Source organism: Phocoena phocoena, chromosome 16 (assembly GCF_963924675.1).
Source record: "Phocoena phocoena chromosome 16, mPhoPho1.1, whole genome shotgun sequence".
Taxonomy (NCBI): Eukaryota; Metazoa; Chordata; class Mammalia; order Artiodactyla; family Phocoenidae; genus Phocoena; species Phocoena phocoena.
The window spans coordinates 37151546-37169230 of NC_089234.1; the positions used below are offsets into that span (position 1 = coordinate 37151546).

Consider the following 17685-nt stretch of genomic DNA (forward strand, 5'->3'; position numbering starts at 1 on the left):
ACACACACTCTTAATATTAATGTTTTAGGAATATATCTGTTTTTCAGACAGGAAGATGTTACCATAGAAAAAGGGCATATGGTTTAAAGAAGAAGGGGATCATATTGAAATATACAGTGTCCAGAGAAAGCAATTTAGGGCTTTTTGAGAGAGCTGGTACCATCGAGGAGGAGAACTCAGGGGGAACAGGAATAGAGATGCAATGAATGGGAAGGCCATTGGACTGGAAACCCAGGAAACCTAGAATTTAGTCCCTATTGTGCCAGAAACTCGGGGCAGTTGGGGTAAATCACTTAACCTCTTCTGGTCACAGTTTTGATATGTAAAACAGGATAGTTGGGTGAGATCGGGTTCAGCATGAAGCATTGTGTCCTTCCATGATAAGGGAAAAGGAAAGGCAAAGGCAATTGAAAAAAATGCCACCCTCACAATCTCTATCTACTTAGTTTGTGTATTGAATCCTTTCAAGATTTTGGCATTGTATATTTATTTATTTATTTATTTAAAAAAATTATTTTATTTTATTTATTTTTGGCTGTGTTGGGTCTTCATTGCTGTGCACAGGCTTTCTCTAGTTGCGGCGAGCGGGGGTCACTCTGCACTTTGGTGTGCAGGCTTCTCATTGTGGTGGCCTCTCCTGTTGCGGAGCATGGGCTCTAGGTGCGCAGGCTTCAGTAGTTGTGGCCCGCAGGCTCAGTAGTTGTGGCTCGTGGGCTTAGCTGCTCTGCAGCATGTGGGATCTTCCCAGACCAGGGCTCGAACCTGTGTCCCCTGCATTGGCAGGCGGATTCTTAACCACTGCACCACCAGGGAAGCCCTGGCATTGTATATTTAAAAAAGAGCACCAAATAGCTTCTATCCCAATTGATTTCTTGATTCTTTCCTTGTATATTTTAAGTATTTTACAAGTGATAATCACATTTTAAAAAGGAAATGATAACTTCAATGTATGAACAGAAACCATCACTAAACACTTGTAAATATTTATTCATTCACTCAGTCATCCGTTTATTTAATCAACAATATTTATTGATCACATACTATATTCCAGGCACATGCTAGCTCCTGGTACTTAGTGATAAATGAATAAGAGTAGATCTTGACCTCTTGGAGCTACCAATGTAAAATGAATACACAAATTAAAAAAAAATAATTGTAAGTAGTGAAAGAGAAGTCAAGGAAGCAACAGGATAAAGAGAGAGTATATAAGAGGGGTGTGTATATGTAATTAGGTTTGACCTGAAAGGCCCCAGTGAGGTAATGACATTCAAGCTGAACTCTGAGGAATACGAATCTAGTCTTGGGAATCTTGGGGAGCGTGTTCTGGACAAGGGGTGTACGTATGGAGAATCTGAAGCATGGGAAGTTGGGCCAGTTGGAATAACTGAGTGGTATATGAAAGGTATGGGTGAAAGCAGTTCATCTAGGTACAGGCAATAAGATGTTTTATTGTCTATTCCGAATTTAGAGACTAATATTACTGACTAAAGGTAGATTTGCTTTTTGTCATCACGGTGCTCCAGTAATTCTAACAGTTTAACATGGTCATCCCTACCCTTGGGCAGCCATTGTTTGGCAGAAAGTCCTGGAGGCCAGGAGGCAGTGAGAGTGACACTACTGCTTCCTCAAAGCCCTGCATTTACGTCTTTGGTGGTCTGAGGTAGTAGGGAGATACCAGGGCCTCCGATTTGCTAGATCAAGCAGCTAGAACCCACTCTTCCTCCACCCTTTCTCCTCACGATTGGAGGCAAAGGCTTTCTTGCCCTGCCCTGGCCTCAGAGCTTCTCAGGTCTCAAGTGTGGTAACGAAGCTTCTTTAACTTCCTGGCCGTGAAGACGTCATGTTCTCAAAAAGACCTTGTTGGAGAAGGAATAGAAAATAGATAAATGTGTGTCCTTCCTTGATTTGCCCTTCACTGTTACTATCCTCATAATCCAACCACTGCTGGGACTGTCCTTTATGTCACATAAAGGCTAAGTGGACCTAAGACAAAAAAAAAAAAAATTCCTGTGCCTTTTTTATTTATCTGAAAGAAAGAATTTACTAAGAAATTTAAATCACAGTATGCGAAGAAATGAGTCATCAGAAGGAAAGGCTTGAGATTTATTGTACGAATAAAATAAAGCCTTCATTATCATTCCCTAAGATTTCCTAAGTTGAAGAGGAAGAAAACATCTTCTTGCCTTTTCTGGGAAGATATTTCATTAGTGTACACGTTTATCTTGTACACTATCCGAACCGTGTTGCATCAAAAACCACAGATTCTCCTCAGAAATTGTTAGGGGACATTTTATTGTTTTTTAAATTAATTAATTAATTAATTTTTGCGGTACGCGGGCCTCTCACTGTTGTGGCCTCTCCCACTGCAGAGCACAGGCTCCGGACGCGCAGGCTCAGCGGCCATGGCTCACGGGCCCAGCCGCTCCGCGGCATGTGGGATCTTCCCGGACCTGGGCACGAACCCGTGTCCCCTGCATCAGCAGGCGGACTCTCAACCACTGCGCCACCAGGGAAGCCCAGGGAACATTTTAAATGCGGGGAGCTTCAGCATGGAGATGGTTAATAAGCAACTTATCAAGGCAGAGTTCCAAAGTCTCTTTCTTTAGACTGACAATTAGGGAGGATCCACTATATTTCAGGGGAAGCATTACTGAAAGTGGGGATGGTGGGGGAACTTTGCTTTTCAGCACCTCTATTACAGTGCAAGCAGCTCAGATTCCTCCATGGTACTAAAATAATGTCAAATATTTTTCCAGCTGTGATACCTATTTTACTTGGAGCAGTGTAAAACACGGTTATGTTAAATAACCCATACAGAATAGTTTAGTTAATCATCAACAAACTAAACATGTCTTGTGCTCCCCAGAGGCACTTAAATTTTAGGGCCTGGAAAAGGGAGATACAAAGTGGGACTGGGGTGGGCCTCTAGTACCCAGTTATCAGCTATTTTGAAAGCCAGGCACGTACCTTTCCTCTTCTCCTGGCTGGTCTATGAATTAAATGGACGTGAGAAAGATTAATAGGACAAAATCAAACAAAAGTTTAATAACATGTATACTTGGGAGAGACCCAGGAAAACTGAATAACTCACCAAAATGGCTGAAACCCTCACATTAAATACCATCTTCAGCTAAAGACAGAGAGGGTGTTGGGGGTAGTGATTTGGGACTTTGAAGAGGGGGAAGGTAATTCACAAAAGATGAAAAAGCAGATGTTTGGTAAGTAAATGTTTGCTGGGCCTGCAGAGACAATGGGACACAGAGTGGACTCTGATCTTTAGGCCCTGCTGGGTTTCCCCCATGCTCTTTGCAGAGATCTCTGCTGAAAGCTCTATTCCAGAACAGGGGCCCCTCACCCCTGTTTTTTTCTTAATTGAAGTAGAGTTGATTTGCAGTGTTGTGCCAGTCTCTGCTGTACAGCAAAGTGACTCAGTTTTACACATGTAGACATTCTTATTTTTAATATTCTTTTCCATTATGGTTTATTCCAGGAGATTGGATATAGTTCCCTGTGCTCTACAGTAGGACCTTGTTGTTTATTCATTCTAAATGTGATAGTTTGCATCTACAAACCCCAAATTCCCAGTCCATCCCTCTCCTCCTCCCCCACCCCCGCCGCCACCCCTTGGCAACCACAGTCTGATTTCAACCAACAGTCTGTGAGTCTGTTTCTGTTTTGTAGACAGGTTCATTTGTGCCATATTTTAGATTCCACATATAAGTGATATCGTATGGTATTTGTCTTCCACTTTCTGACTTACTTCACTTAGTATGATCATCTCTAGTTGCATCCATGTTGCTACAAATGGCAGTATTTTGTTCTTTTTTAATGGCTGAGTAGTATTCTACTGTATGTATGTATCGTGTCTTCTTTATCCATTCATCTGTCGATGGACATTTAGGTTGTTTCCATGTTTTGGCTGTTGTGAACAGTGCTGCTATGAACATAGGGGTGCGTGTATCTTTTTGAATTATAGTTTTGTCCAGGTATATGCCCAGGAGTGGGATTGCTGGATCATATGGTAGTTCTATTTTTAGTTTTCTGAGGAACCTCCATACTGTTCTTCACAGTGGCTGCACCAACTTACATTCCCACCAACAGTGTAAGAGGGTTCCCTTTTCTCCACACCCTCTCCAGCATTTGCTATTTGTAGACTTTTCAAAAAATTTTTATTTATTTATTTGGCTGAGCCGGGCCTTAGTTGCAGCACGCAGGATCTTCATTGCCACATGCAGGATCTTTTAGTTGCGGCATGTGAGATCTTTAGTTGCGGCATGCGAACTCTTAGTTTCGGCATGCAGGATGTAGTTCTCTGACCAGGGATCGAACCCAGGCCCCCTGCATTGGGAGCTCAGAGTCTTAGCCACTGGACCACAGGGGAAGTCCCTATTTGTAGACTATTTAATGATGGCCATTCTGACCGGTGTGAGGTGGTACCTCATTGTAGTTTTGATTTGCATTTCTCTGATAATTAGTGATTTTTAAAAATTAATTTCTATTGAAGTATAGTTGATTTACAATGTTGTGTTAGTTTCTGCTGTACAGCGAAATGAATCAGTTATACATATACGTATATCCACTCATTTTTAGATTCTATTCCCATATAGGTCATCACAGAGTATTGAGTAGAGTTCCCTGTGCTATACAGTAGGTTCTTATTAATTACTATTTTATATATAGTAGTGTGTATATGTCAATCCCAATCTCCCAGTTTATCCCTCCCCCAGTAATTAGTGATGTTGAGCATCTTTTCATGTGTCCACTGGCCATCTGTATGTCTTCTTTGGAGAAATGTATATTAAGGTCTTCTGCCCATTTTTCAATTGGGTTGTTTGTTTTTTTGCTGTTGAGTCGTATGAGCTGTTTGTATATTTTGGAGATTAAGCCCTTGTCAGTTGCATCATTTGCAAATATTTTCTCCCATTCTGTAGGCTCTCTCTTTTTTTTTTATAATGGTTTCCTCTGCTGTGCAAAAGCTTGTAAATTTGATTAGGTCTCATTTGTTTATTTTTGTTTTTATTTCTATTGCCTTGGGAGACTGACCTAAGAAAACATTGGTATGATTTATGTCAGAGAATCTTTTATCTAAATTCTTTAGGCAGCTGAGGGAGAGGTAAAAAGACTTTCTGAGTCTTCAGTTTCTTAAAAATAATCAGCCTAAATTAATCCTCATGCCAAAGAGGCACATTTTGGGGTGGCAAATTTTGCTCCCCTACATCATTAACCCATTCATGTATTTAAACATAATTGCTGTTTATTGAATATCTATGTCTATCCATTTATTGATGATAAATACATGTTAGCATAAGGCATGAAGATCAAAGCTCAGACTTTCTGACAAAAAATTCAGCTAATGTAAAGTTCTCTCTATCCTGAATATTTATCTTTCCTCCCTTGCTTTGGCTTTAGAACCAAACTGTCATTGTTTAGTAAGGTTAATTCTTCCGACTTTTGTTCACTATCCCATCATCTCTTCATTCTCTTTCAGTAATTATTTATTTGATAACCACCTCTGCCCATCTTCACTGGCTGCTATGTTTTTTAAAAATAACTGTAAGAGTAGCTTACATTAATTGAGGGTTTATTATGAGTCAGACCTGAGTTATGTGCTTCATCTATACAGTCATGCTTAATCCTTTCTGTAACCTGATAAAGAAGATGTGATTATTAAATGGAGAAAGAAACTGAGCACAAATTGTTTAAGTAAGTTGTCCAAATAACATAACTGTTTCGTGGCAGAGTTGAGATTGGAACCAGAAAGTTTGTTTCCAGTGCCTGTATTTATAACCACTTGAAGCCACCACTTTGCCTATAAATGTGCAGAACTTTGGCTGGACGCTGCTACACCCCTCTGGGTACTCACTAGCTCCCGCTTAGCTTTCACTACCAAACTTACCACGAATTCCTCTCTGATCACACTCCAATTCTTCATAGACCGCGAACTCAGGCCCCTGTATTCTGCCTTTTGTCTGACACTGTATGAGATTCATCTCTGAATGGTCATTAGTGATCAAATCCAGCAATCTTACCTTGCACTTGATTCTCTTAACTCTATCTTCCTTCTGGAAACTTTTAAACTTTTTTTTTAGCAGGTATTGCTAAGCACAGAAACTGTGTGTCTAGGAAATAGGCAGCCTAAGAAAGATGGAAAAATAAGGTCAGGTTAATATTGGAAGTAATATTGCTCAAGTGGGATTGAGAAACACTCCAAGACCCCGTGCGACTCTTGCAGGAAAACTCTCCACTTTTCCTTTCCTCGTTATGCTTAACTCTCAGGGAAGATTTTGAGGCGCTCGAGCAGAGAGAGCTTTGTGTGGTGTCCTGTGTGCATGTGGGCCCGGTGTTGCCAAATCTTTCAATTTTTAAAGAGAATCTGGAAAGTCAGATCACTACATGAAAAACTCCAGCTTTTGAAATACTGTAAATTAAAATGCTAGGAAAAGAAGAATTAACAATTTGTATGTGATGTCTAAGTGAGCCAGGAAGGCATTTAACTTTTTAGCAGAAAAATTAACTCTATAGCCACCTGTTTTCAAGTTCTGCGTAGAAGACCATCAGTTCCCGAGTGCTAGCCCGTGAGTAGTAGTCATCAGTGGCAAATTTTCATTGGTGTATGTGAAATTTTTTTTAAAAATGAAGTAGGTTTTTCCATAGAGCTAATTCTAACAGACTTTTTCCCGTCCCCTCGGATTATAGACTTGTTGTCAGTGCTTTTAGGACCCTGAGCTGCCCCCTAGTGGAGACAGAGTTTATAACAGCATAGAACCTTTTCAGCTGCTTTTACACCTCGGGCAGCAAACACAATGTGATGTCTAGTAATTTAATTTAATTTTCTAACTTTTTTTAAAAAATTTGCCTCCTTTGCATCTGTACCATGTCTTTTTCTGATTTCTCCTGCAACTGCTCTGACCATCACTTCTTTACCTCTTGGCAGATATCGCTAATTAATTTAATTAATACTTAATAAGCAATTATAATAACCTCCATAAACTGAGCATCATTCATGTGCCAGGTATTCTAAGTGCTTTCTTATACTGTCTAATTAAAATCAATCTGAAACTATTTAATGTGTGCCTACCATGTGCCCAGTACTGTGTTATATATATGCTGGGGCTATGGCAGTGAATGGAGTGAAGTAGCCTCTATTCATGTGGAATTTATAGCCTGAAACTTCAGTGCTTTCCCTCACTCACTGTGGCCTCAACCCCTCCTCGTTCACAGTAGCTTTCAACACACAATTATAAATAATTAAGAAAAGAGGTGTAGTTTTGCCAGTTGCTGTGAAGGAATGCTGGACTCAGGAAAGACAGATAAAATGAAAATAAGTTTTGACATGAAGGATGAGCTAGCGGTTAGCCAGGTGAAGAGAGAAGTGAAAAAGTGGCTGTTTTTTTGGTTTTTTGTTTGTTTCTTTGTTTTGTAGAGTAAGGGCAGAGGCCCCAGTAGAAGAAACTAAACATGAGATATTGGAAAAAAGAGAGAAGTCCAGGGCTTCCCTGGTGATGCAGTGGTTGAGAGTCCGCCTGCCGATGCAGGGAACATGGGTTTGTGCCCCGGTCCGGGAAGATCCCACATGCCGCGGAGCGGCTGGGCCTGTGAGCCATGGCCGCTGAGCCTGCGCATCTGGAGCCTGTGTTCCGCAATGGGCGAGGCCACAACAGTGAGAGGCCCGCGTACCAAAAAAAAAAAGAGAGAAAGAAAAGTCCAGAGGGAGAGAAGAGAGGGAAAGTAGGCAAGATGATGTCTGCTCAGATCTTGCTGTTAAACTCCCATCGTGCTTTGCAAAATTCCTTATAGTGCTTTCTAAAATAAAAAGCATCTAGTTGCAGCTAATTGCATAATTCATTATTTGTATATTATTTGTCTAAAATAGCTCTTTCCCACTGTGCTGATTTCCTTGAGTACAGGGGGCCACGCGTCTTTGTCCCATTACTTAGTGTCCCATTACTAAACTCCTCCCATATGCAAATTTTATCTTGAGTAGAAACCTGCTTTTCTGACAGGCATCATTTATCCATGAACTCAACACACACTTTCCTTACTGAGTTGGCAATATTGCATCCATCTTTTCACTAATTCGTCCATTCAATGAACACTCCTGTGTGCCAGGCAATTTAGGGAATAGTAAGGGGTCCCTGGTGGCCCTACCCTTGTTCTAGACTTACGGCTAGACATAACTGAGACCCCAAATCTCATCAACAAAGCAGTAGATTACAATTTGGAAACATGGGATTTTAAGGTGTCGGGTGATTTTTTTTTCTTGGTGTGGTTTAATTATTTCTATACTTCAAAACCTGCTTTTGTTTTCCTCTCCTCAGCCCATCTGCCAGGCGGCCTATCAGAATGACTTGGGTCAAGTGTGGCAGTGGGTGAGGGAAGACGGCAACTGTATCAACGTTCAAGATGGCTTTAATGGAGACACCCCCCTGATCTGCGCTTGCAGGCAAGGGCACCTGAGAATCGTTTCCTTCCTTCTCAGAAGAAACGCTGATGTGAACCTCAAAAACCGGGTGAGGCCATGATCATGGCAGCTCCTTTCTCCTCGCACCAATGGAAGAAGTGGATGTCATTTGCTTATTGTTTGTAGCTCCTAATACCAACAGTTTTGGGGGACCTTACTTTAGAGAGACTGACACACACTGAGGCCATATTACCAGGCTAAAAAGCAAAATAAAACATAGGTCAATGAACAGACATATTTTGTGGGTTTCATGTCTAATTATGTCCTTGTATTTCTAAAAAAAAAAAAAAAAAGGCTCACTCATTTGTCTGGATAGAGCTTCTTCCTTTCTTTTCCTCCTCCCCCCCATGCTTTTCTTTACCCTTCCTCTCTCCCTACTCCTCTTCCTCACTATTGCAGAAATAAAAGGAAAGATTTCCTGGAAAACAAGTATTGACCTGGTGGTGCTATTTCATTAGTTAGATTTTTACCTACTCTGTCAATGTTCTGATCTCCAGAAGGTCCTATAATTTGCTTGTGGAATAAAAGAATTTCAGTGAGAAATTTGCCAAGAACAAATATGCTCACGAACCAGAGGCTACTTGAAACCAGACAGAAAGGCATGAAGAATATACTTACATATGTATTATTAGCTGACTTGGAGTCTTCAGAACTAAGGAAGAGCAGGACATGCCGTGCACATCCTTTCGGAACCCCATGGGAACATCCAGTATCTGCATCGTAGTAAAGGCAACATTTAAAGTACACTAAGTAAATATAAAAAGTCACTCTTTGTAATAATTATGAATGCCCTGTACCCACTCAAGTACATTCAATGAGGGAAAATAGCCTGTAGGGCCCCACTTCTCCCTTCCAAGTCAGTTTAAAGTCTAGCTCATTGGGAGTAATAATATATTATCAGAAAATGGATCACTACTGGACTTTCTTTTAATTTTTTTATTTTTAAAATTTTATTTATTTATTTATTGGCTGCATTGGGTCTTCATTGCTGTCCGTGGGCTTTCTCTAGTTGCCACCAGCAGGGGCTATTCTTCGTTGTGGTGCACAGGCTTCTCATTGCGGTGGCTTCTCTTGTTGCAGAGCGCGGGCTCTAGGCCCGCGGGCTTCACTAGTTGTGGTACGTGGGCTCAGTAGCTGTGGCTCATGGGCTCTAGAGTGCAGGCTCAGTAGTTGTGGTGCAGGGGCTTAGTTGCTCCGTGGCATGTGGGATCTTCCTGGACCAGGGCTCAAACCCGTGTCCCCTGCACTGGCAGGCGGATTCTTAACCACTGTGCCACCAGGGAAGTCCACTACTGGATTTTCTTGTTTGTGCTTCCTATTTTTTGTGGGTTGGGTTTAAAAGCAAGTCACGGCTGTTTTAATCTAACAGATAGGCTGCTTAGTGGAGTGTGACATGATTGCCCCAGCACCCAGCTGAAGAACCAGGTGTCTGGCCTTGTGGTGAGATGGGGTGGCCAAGACAGATGTCTCTGGGTTTGTGCCCTCTCAGGAGACTTGCTGGTTAGGAAGCTGAGGGAGGGAGATGTTTGTCAACACAGGGACAGGGCTGAGGAGGCATGCTTATCTCTGTTTTGCAGAGAACCTGAGCCAGGCTGCTCATGGAAATCCTGGGAAGGACTTCAGTGGATACCTTAGCAGAGATTTTATGAGAAGTGTTTGGTTTGCAACTGTCCATTTAAAAAATATTTTCAATGGTTTTTAAAGGTTTAATCTTTTCCATTTCCCCCAATACTAATCCTTGTACATTAATAATCTGAATTGGTGCTTTCCCGTTTCTTAAATCTATACTTGAGTTGTCTTCAGAAGTACTGAACAGAGGCCTTAAAAGCAAGCAAACAAAAAGCTCTGGTGTTGGTACAGATGTACATACATGCCTAACAGAGTGATGGATTGTATGGAAAGCAAATTAAACTAAAACATAGAGATATCTTTTTGTTGTGTTGTTTGTTTGTTTTGGTGTGCCAGATTGACCAGAATTAAGACAGAAAATCTAATGCTGATCAGGAAGGAAGTTTAAATCATTATCCTTTTACCAGAGCACAATTTAGCAGTACAGTGTGAGGGGCATCAATGCCTTCCTTGTATGCCAGAAATTCTATCTTTTGAAACTTATGCTAAGGACACATTTAGAAATGTTGACAAAGCTTTATACATGAGGAGTCAAGCAATGTTATTTGTGAAAATGAAAAGTTAAAATTACTTGAAATGTTCAACAGGTAGGGTTTGGCTAAATAAATTCGAACACCTCCATAGAACGGTAAACAGTGCAGCCATAACAGTTACGTGTTTAAAAATATTAAATGGCATAGGAAAATGCACATATTCTACATGTTAATTGAAAAAAAAAAGCAGGTATAATTTTGCATGTGCAGTATGATCCTACACTGAAAAATTCCACATATATGCATTTTAAAGACTGGAAGAAGATACAGCAAACTATCAACAGTTAACTCTGGGCTGTTGGATAATGGGTGATTTTAAATTCTATCCTTATACTCTTGTCTAGTTTACAAAATTTTTACAGAGAACACAGATACCATTAGAAAAACAAAAATATTCTTATTTAAGAAGAGTAGAAATGAACTTCTCTTTTCTTCCTGACTTTCCTCTCTTCTCATTGATTTGGTTGGAATTCCAGTCACCATAGCTTGTTTTGCATTACGCTTATTTGTGCGTGTTTCGGTCTACCTTTGCTTTGATTATGAGGCTCTGAGGTTTTACAACCCCCGCAACTCCTAGAAGCTTAAATCTGTCACCTGATAATTATTCATGTATTTGAAGAATTAAATTGAGTTATTTCCATTTGTCCGGCACTGCTTGTGTTCATGTAGGAACATGGAAAAATTGCCATGTGGTTAAAATTTTCCTGTAAACAAACCACAAAATGAATAATTGTGTACCATAGATGATTAAGGAGTAACTATAGGTTTTCATACTAAATTGTCCTATGTTTATATCTCCATGTATTTTTTCCCCAAACCAAAATGAATGTGAGAATCTGTCTTTTGATGATTCGTAAAATGTACATTTCACTTGTCTTTCTATGGCCCAACTTTTCCTTTAGACTGTACTGTGTTCAATATTCTGACCAATGGAATTCTGGGTTTATTAATTAGAATTATTCCACAGAAAGAGATGCCATGGATACCACAAAAATAAAAAGTGTGGACTAAATTTTTTGATAGGGTAATCTAAAAATATGCAATTTAAAACAATATTTATTAATAAATAGTCATTTTCTTAATTTTTTAGAAACAGAGAACCTGCTTGCATTATGCTGTGAAGAAAAGATTTACCTTCTTTGATTATCTACTCATTATCCTCTTAATGCCTGTCCTGCTTATTGGCTATTTCCTCATGGTGAGTACAACACTTGTGAGAGCAAAAGATAAATGAGTACAAATGAGTAAGAGATCGACAGCATGAGTCATTAAATTTTGCCAAGTTGGTGAGGTGTAAATAAAAAGTAACAAAGCAAGCTCTTTGTTTGTATTCTACAAATGGCATCTCTAACATACATGCAATGCTATGACTGAAGTAAAGCAAGAAGAAAGGTAGCCCGGTAAATCAGTCAATGGTAAAATCATCTGTGCAATGTTTATTAGGAAAAATAAATTAAATTTGTTTAAGAATCTTCTGAAGGAAAAGCAAAAATCCTGAATATTAAAAAGAATCCCCTCCCTACTATTTCTCTTCTTTCTTTAAAATTTATTTATCTATTTATCTATTTATTTATTTATTTATATGGCTGCATTGGTCTTCACTGCTGCATGCGGGCTTTCTCTAGTTGCACTGAGTGGGGTCTTCTCTTCACTGAGGTGCGTGGACTTCTCACTGCAGTGTCTCCTCTTGTTGCGGAGCATGGGATCTAGGTGCTCGGGCTTCAGTAGTTGTGGCTTGCGGGCTCTAGAGCGCAGGCTCAGTAGCTCACGGGCTTAGTTGTTCCGCGGCATGTGGGATCTTCCTGGATCAGGGCTCCAACCCGTGTCCCCTGCACTGGCAGGCAGATTCTTAACTACTGTGCCACTTATTCTTCTATTGTGAAGAATAAGTCATTAATCCAATAGTGACAGAACACATGTGAAGTTCCTATGAGGTAGTTGGTAGAGAGAGGTGGTCAGTGTTAGGAGAGCCCAGAGGAGAGGGATGTCGCCTGGACAGGTAGGTTAGGGAGAGCCCCTGGAGGGAGAGGGGCCTGGGCTGATATATTAAAGATGAACTTAACAGGCAAAGAGGAGAAAGGAGGCTTCTAGCAGAAGAAACATTCAGGGCAGCTCTTCTATGGCACGGGGGAGCCTGGTGGGAATGAAAGACTAACCAAGGCCAAGGTGAGCCGGGGCTGTGGATGAGATGGCTGGGGCCATAAGCAGAGGGAAAAATATATGGCACCTTGTCACAGGCTGAAGACTTTGCTTTAGCCCCCGGAGCAATGGGATGATAGAAGGGTTTTGACCAAGGAAGGGAAAGACCGGCCACTGGACTCCATCCTCAGTAGGATTTGGCAGGAGTGGGGTAGGGCCCCAGATTTTGCATTTTTAGGTCCCAAGGTACTGATACTGTTACTCCAGGGCCACACTCTGACAACCATGACTTTACATAATTAATATTAAAGAGCAGTGAGGAGGTGGGGAAGAGTTTAAGAAAGATGCATAGACACGTAGGGGTGTTGGGATTAAAATGAAGCCTATTGATTAGAATAGTCCAGACGTAAGAGGGAGACAATGTTTGTAAATAAACCTCTCTTGTTCTTGTGCTTGCTGTTTGCCATAGGTATCAAAGACAAAACAGAATGAGTCTCTTGTACGAATGCTACTTAACGCTGGTGCCGAAGTTAATGCTACAGATTGTGTAAGTTTATATTTTTAGTCACTTTGAAATAACATTGCAAATGGTATTTGTGGGTAGTCTACTTGTCAACTATAAAGTTGCTCGCTTTATTTTCCAAAACACTTGTACATTTAGTTTCTGCTTCCTTCCCCTCCTTCCTTCTTTCCTTTTTACTGCATCAGACAACCTTGATATTGTTTATATTCTGTCACTGAACTCATGCGAATAACATTTTTACTGAATATAGAATATTTTTAAAAGAACTGCCCCACCACTGGTGGGGAGTTAAGAAAAATGCAGGCTCTGATTACAAAATTCCACCGTCAGTAGTTAAGCTGGAGTCAGAATGCCTATGTGTAAACCTAGGCTTGTCACTTTTTACCTATGTGAGTTTTGGCAAGTTTTAAACATACTGGACTCTCGGTTTCCTCATCTGTAAAATGGGAACATCACTAGTCCTTACTTATAGGGATCATACGGTATTTGTTTTTCTCCTTCTGACTTACTTCACTCTGTACGACAGACTCTAGGTCCATCCACCTCACTACAAATAACTCAATTTCGTTTCTTTTTATGGCTGAGTAATATTCCACTGCATATATGTGCCACATCTTCTTTATCCATTCATCTGTCGATGGACACTTAGGTTGCTTCCATGTCCTGGGTATTGTAAATAGAGCTGCAGTGAACATTTTGGTACATGACTCTTTTTGAATTATGGTTTCCTCAGGGTATATGCCCAGTAGTGGGATTACTGGGTCATATGGTAATTCTATTTTTAGTTTTTTAAGGAACCTCCATACTGTTCTCCATAGTGGCTGAATCAATTTACATTCCCACCAACAGTGCAAGAGGGTTCCCTTTTCTCCACACCCTCTCCAGCATTTATTGTTTGTAGATTTTTTAATGATGGCCATTCTGACTGGTGTGAGATGACATCTCACTGTAGTTTTGATTTGCATTTCTCTAAAGATTAATGATGTTGAGCATTCTTTCATGTGTTTGTTGGCAGTCTTATAGGGATCATTATGTGAAGTGTTGGGCAGAGTGCCTGGCACATAGTAAGTGCTCAATGAATCCTAACAGCTGCTGCTGCAGCCAAGATCCCAACCCACCGGTGAGAAGGGCCCCATCTGTAAACTAAGGAAAGATAAGGACAAAGGTCAAAGAGAAATCCAAATGACAGTAAGAACAGTGATAACAGGAGTACCATCGGCTAACTTCTCCCTGTTTATAAGGTTTTGTCTTCACCTTTGGCCCCAAACCTTTGCACTCATTTTCTTCTCTCAAAAGTTTACTTGCATGAAGTAGTTTCACAAAGATGGTTTGTAGACTGTTTGTTTGGCTTAGCTGTACATTACAAAATATGAAAAGTGCTTGCTAAAGAAGCCATATGCTGCAGTGTGTAAGGATTCCAACTGATGTCGATCCTTTGTGTTTCAGTATGGCTGCACTGCGCTACATTATGCCTGCAAAATGAAAAACCAGACTCTCATCCCTCTGCTCCTTGCAGCCCATGCAGACCCCATGATAAAGAACAAGGTAAGGATCCTTGGACCATGATCTGAGGTTCTTCTATCATCATACCCTTCTAACTTTGGCTTTGTGTTGACATGAATTAATTGCCTCTGAAGTTAAGAGCAAATCAATTGTCCTCATTAAGGAATCAAGTTATCCTATTAATGCTAGAACCAAATGACAGTCAACATTGTCATTCGGTTCTAGCATTAATAGGATGACATTGTCATTGCATTGACATTTGACTTTCTTGGAGATAAATAGCTATGATTTCTTTTTCTCCTCAGCATGGTGAGAGTTCCCTGGATATTGCACAGAGATTAAAATTTTCCCAGATTGAATTACTGCTAAGGAAAGCGTCATAATCATTATGACCTCATATGAAGAAGTACAAAAAGGACTGGATTCTATTTCCATCTTGGACTGTTGGTCTGTGGACCACTCAATCTGGGGGTCACCATGGTATGAGGATAACTATGGTTGCCATGGGTAATGTTTTGGAATAGCTTTGTATTTCTAATGTTTTTTTTTTGCTCAGTGGAGCTCACTGTGGTCAAAATCCTTCTAGAGGAAACACTAAAGCTGTCGGATTCTCCACTGCAGTCAAAAAAAGGTGATGTTTCAAACTCAGTCTCTCCTAAAGGAGAGGATCAGCGTTATCCATGTTATCTGTTTTCAGTTGTGTTGCTCTTATAAAGAGGCTGTCCCATCCATATCCTGCCCCAGGAGAAAAACTGTTCTTCTGAGGCTCCTTTGAGGAAGAATCAAAGCATGCACATCTGTATAGAATGGTGTGCGTATGTGTGCCGGCTTAGAGATTCGTATATAAATATTCCAGCTTCAACAAAATCGTCTATCAGTTGTCACCACAGATATTGGCAAATGCTACAAGTCAGAGCCTTGTTTTCCTTTCCAAGGAGCCAGTGTACCAGCATACCTCTAGATGTTTTGCTATCAATTTACAAATAACAGCCGTCTTGATTTTGAAAAACATTATGTAACTATCAAGTTGTTTATTGAAAAATAGCTTTATGATTCTCTTGTGAATGCAAAGCAGTTACTAATCTTGTTAGTACTGTTTATTTTTTATTCATAAAATTAAAACTATTACTGTAAATAATTTGTATAAAGTAATTCTTTACAAGAAATAGAGCTATATGATGAGGTAGTGTCTGGATTATACTTCTAGAGGAGAGATTGTGAATATCAATATATCTCTCTCAAGTCCTCTGTCAGTGACACAGAGCAGAAATAAGCACATTTAAAAATGACTGAGGGGGCTTCCCTGGTGGCGCAGTGGTTGAGAGTCCGCCTGCCGATGCAGGGGACACGGGTTCGTGCCCCGGTCTGGGAAGATCCAACATGCCGCGGAGCAACTAAGTCCGTGCACCACAACTACTGAGACTGCGCTCTAGAGCCCGCGAGCCACAACTACTGAAGCCCGTACGCCTAGAGCCCGTGCTCCGCAACAAGAGAAGCCACCGCAGTGAGAAGTCTGCGCACTGCAAGGAAGAGTAGGCCCCGCTCGCTGCAGTTAGAGAAAGCCTGCGCACAGCAACAAAGACCCAACGCAGCCAAAAATAAATAAATAAATTTATTTTTTTTAAAAAAACAGACTGAATTTTGCAAAGCAAGACTGAATCATGAATATTTTTAGACATGGACTAAGCCACACTGTGTGGTAACAAATATAGTCTAAGAATGAAAGATTTACCGTCCTTGAACAGAACAAAGGTCTAATAAAAATCAAATCCAGGAATATTTATTGAACTATACACAGTGTCTTAAGGCACATATTTTGTAGTTGTATGTAGATATAGATTCTGAAGCCCTTAAACATCTCTTTCTACATTATTTAAGATCCATTCACATTGAGCTGAGTTATCAGGTGACGGAGGATTGAAAGAAAAAACAAGTGAAACGTCACACATCAGTATACTTTCAACACATTGCCAGTATACCTTCAATTTGGTGTCAGAGTTTCGCAAAATTACCATGCCATGTAATTTATAAGTGTTGTCTTTGAAGCTGTGTGAATATTGGACAATTTTCTAAAGAAATAAATCCAGATTTATAAATAAGTTGGGTGATTGTCTAATAGTACCTTTGTCAAGATCAAAGCATAATGTTTTATTATGCTCATGACATTTTAAAACTTTCTTCCCAGCATTTAATTTTTGAAGGCAGAAACCTGGGCCAGACATTTGAAACCAGAAGCTCTCCTAGCAGCAAGCTGTAAACTCTCAAACAAGCTTGGACTAGAACCTAGGTACTGAAATACACATGCATGCTTTACGCAATGCATATTGCATTAATTAGAAAACTCAAAATACCCTACAAAATTATCTTCTCTGACACTCAACTACAAAACTCGGCCTTTTCATCTCTATTTGTACATTGATTTTTCTTTTTTTTTTTTTAAAGATTTTTTTTCATGTGGACCATTTTTAAAGTCTTTATTGAATTTGTTACAATACTGCTTCTGATTAATGCTTCAGTTTCTTGGCTGCGAGGCATGTGGGATCTTAGCTCCCCGGCCAGGGAATGAACCCGCACCCGCGGCATTGGAAGGCGAAATCTTAACCACTGCACTGCCAGGGAAGTCCCTTCTTTTTCTTTTTTGGTTAAAGCAGCTTGGCTTCCTGAGGTAGTGTTATGTATCTGTAGCAATAAGGTGAAAACATCTAGCTTATTTTGTCAAATTCAACAACAATCCAGAGATTTAAGATCTGTGACCCCAATTTGTCATTTTATTTTATTGTTCCAAAAATGTGGCTCGTAGACAAAAAAATAAATGTTTTAAGGAAATTTACCTGAATGACATAAAGAATGTCTAGACTAATTTCTAGCTGTCAGGTAAAACCTACCCTTCAAGATGG

The 17685-nt window shown here is 40.2% G+C and overlaps 1 protein-coding gene across 1 annotated transcript; it reads left to right on the forward strand.

Annotated features, from left to right (window-relative positions):
* The first annotated feature begins 1260 nt into the window (after window positions 1-1260).
* On the forward strand, window positions 1261-15171 carry ANKRD22 (ankyrin repeat domain 22). The gene is made up of 7 exons (XM_065893903.1): window positions 1261-1402; window positions 3395-3423; window positions 8319-8510; window positions 11714-11821; window positions 13232-13309; window positions 14732-14830; window positions 15094-15171. Exons 1-7 carry the CDS (start codon window positions 1261-1263, stop codon window positions 15169-15171), a joined length of 726 nt encoding a protein of 241 aa, XP_065749975.1.
* The last annotated feature ends 2514 nt before the right edge of the window (window positions 15172-17685 follow it).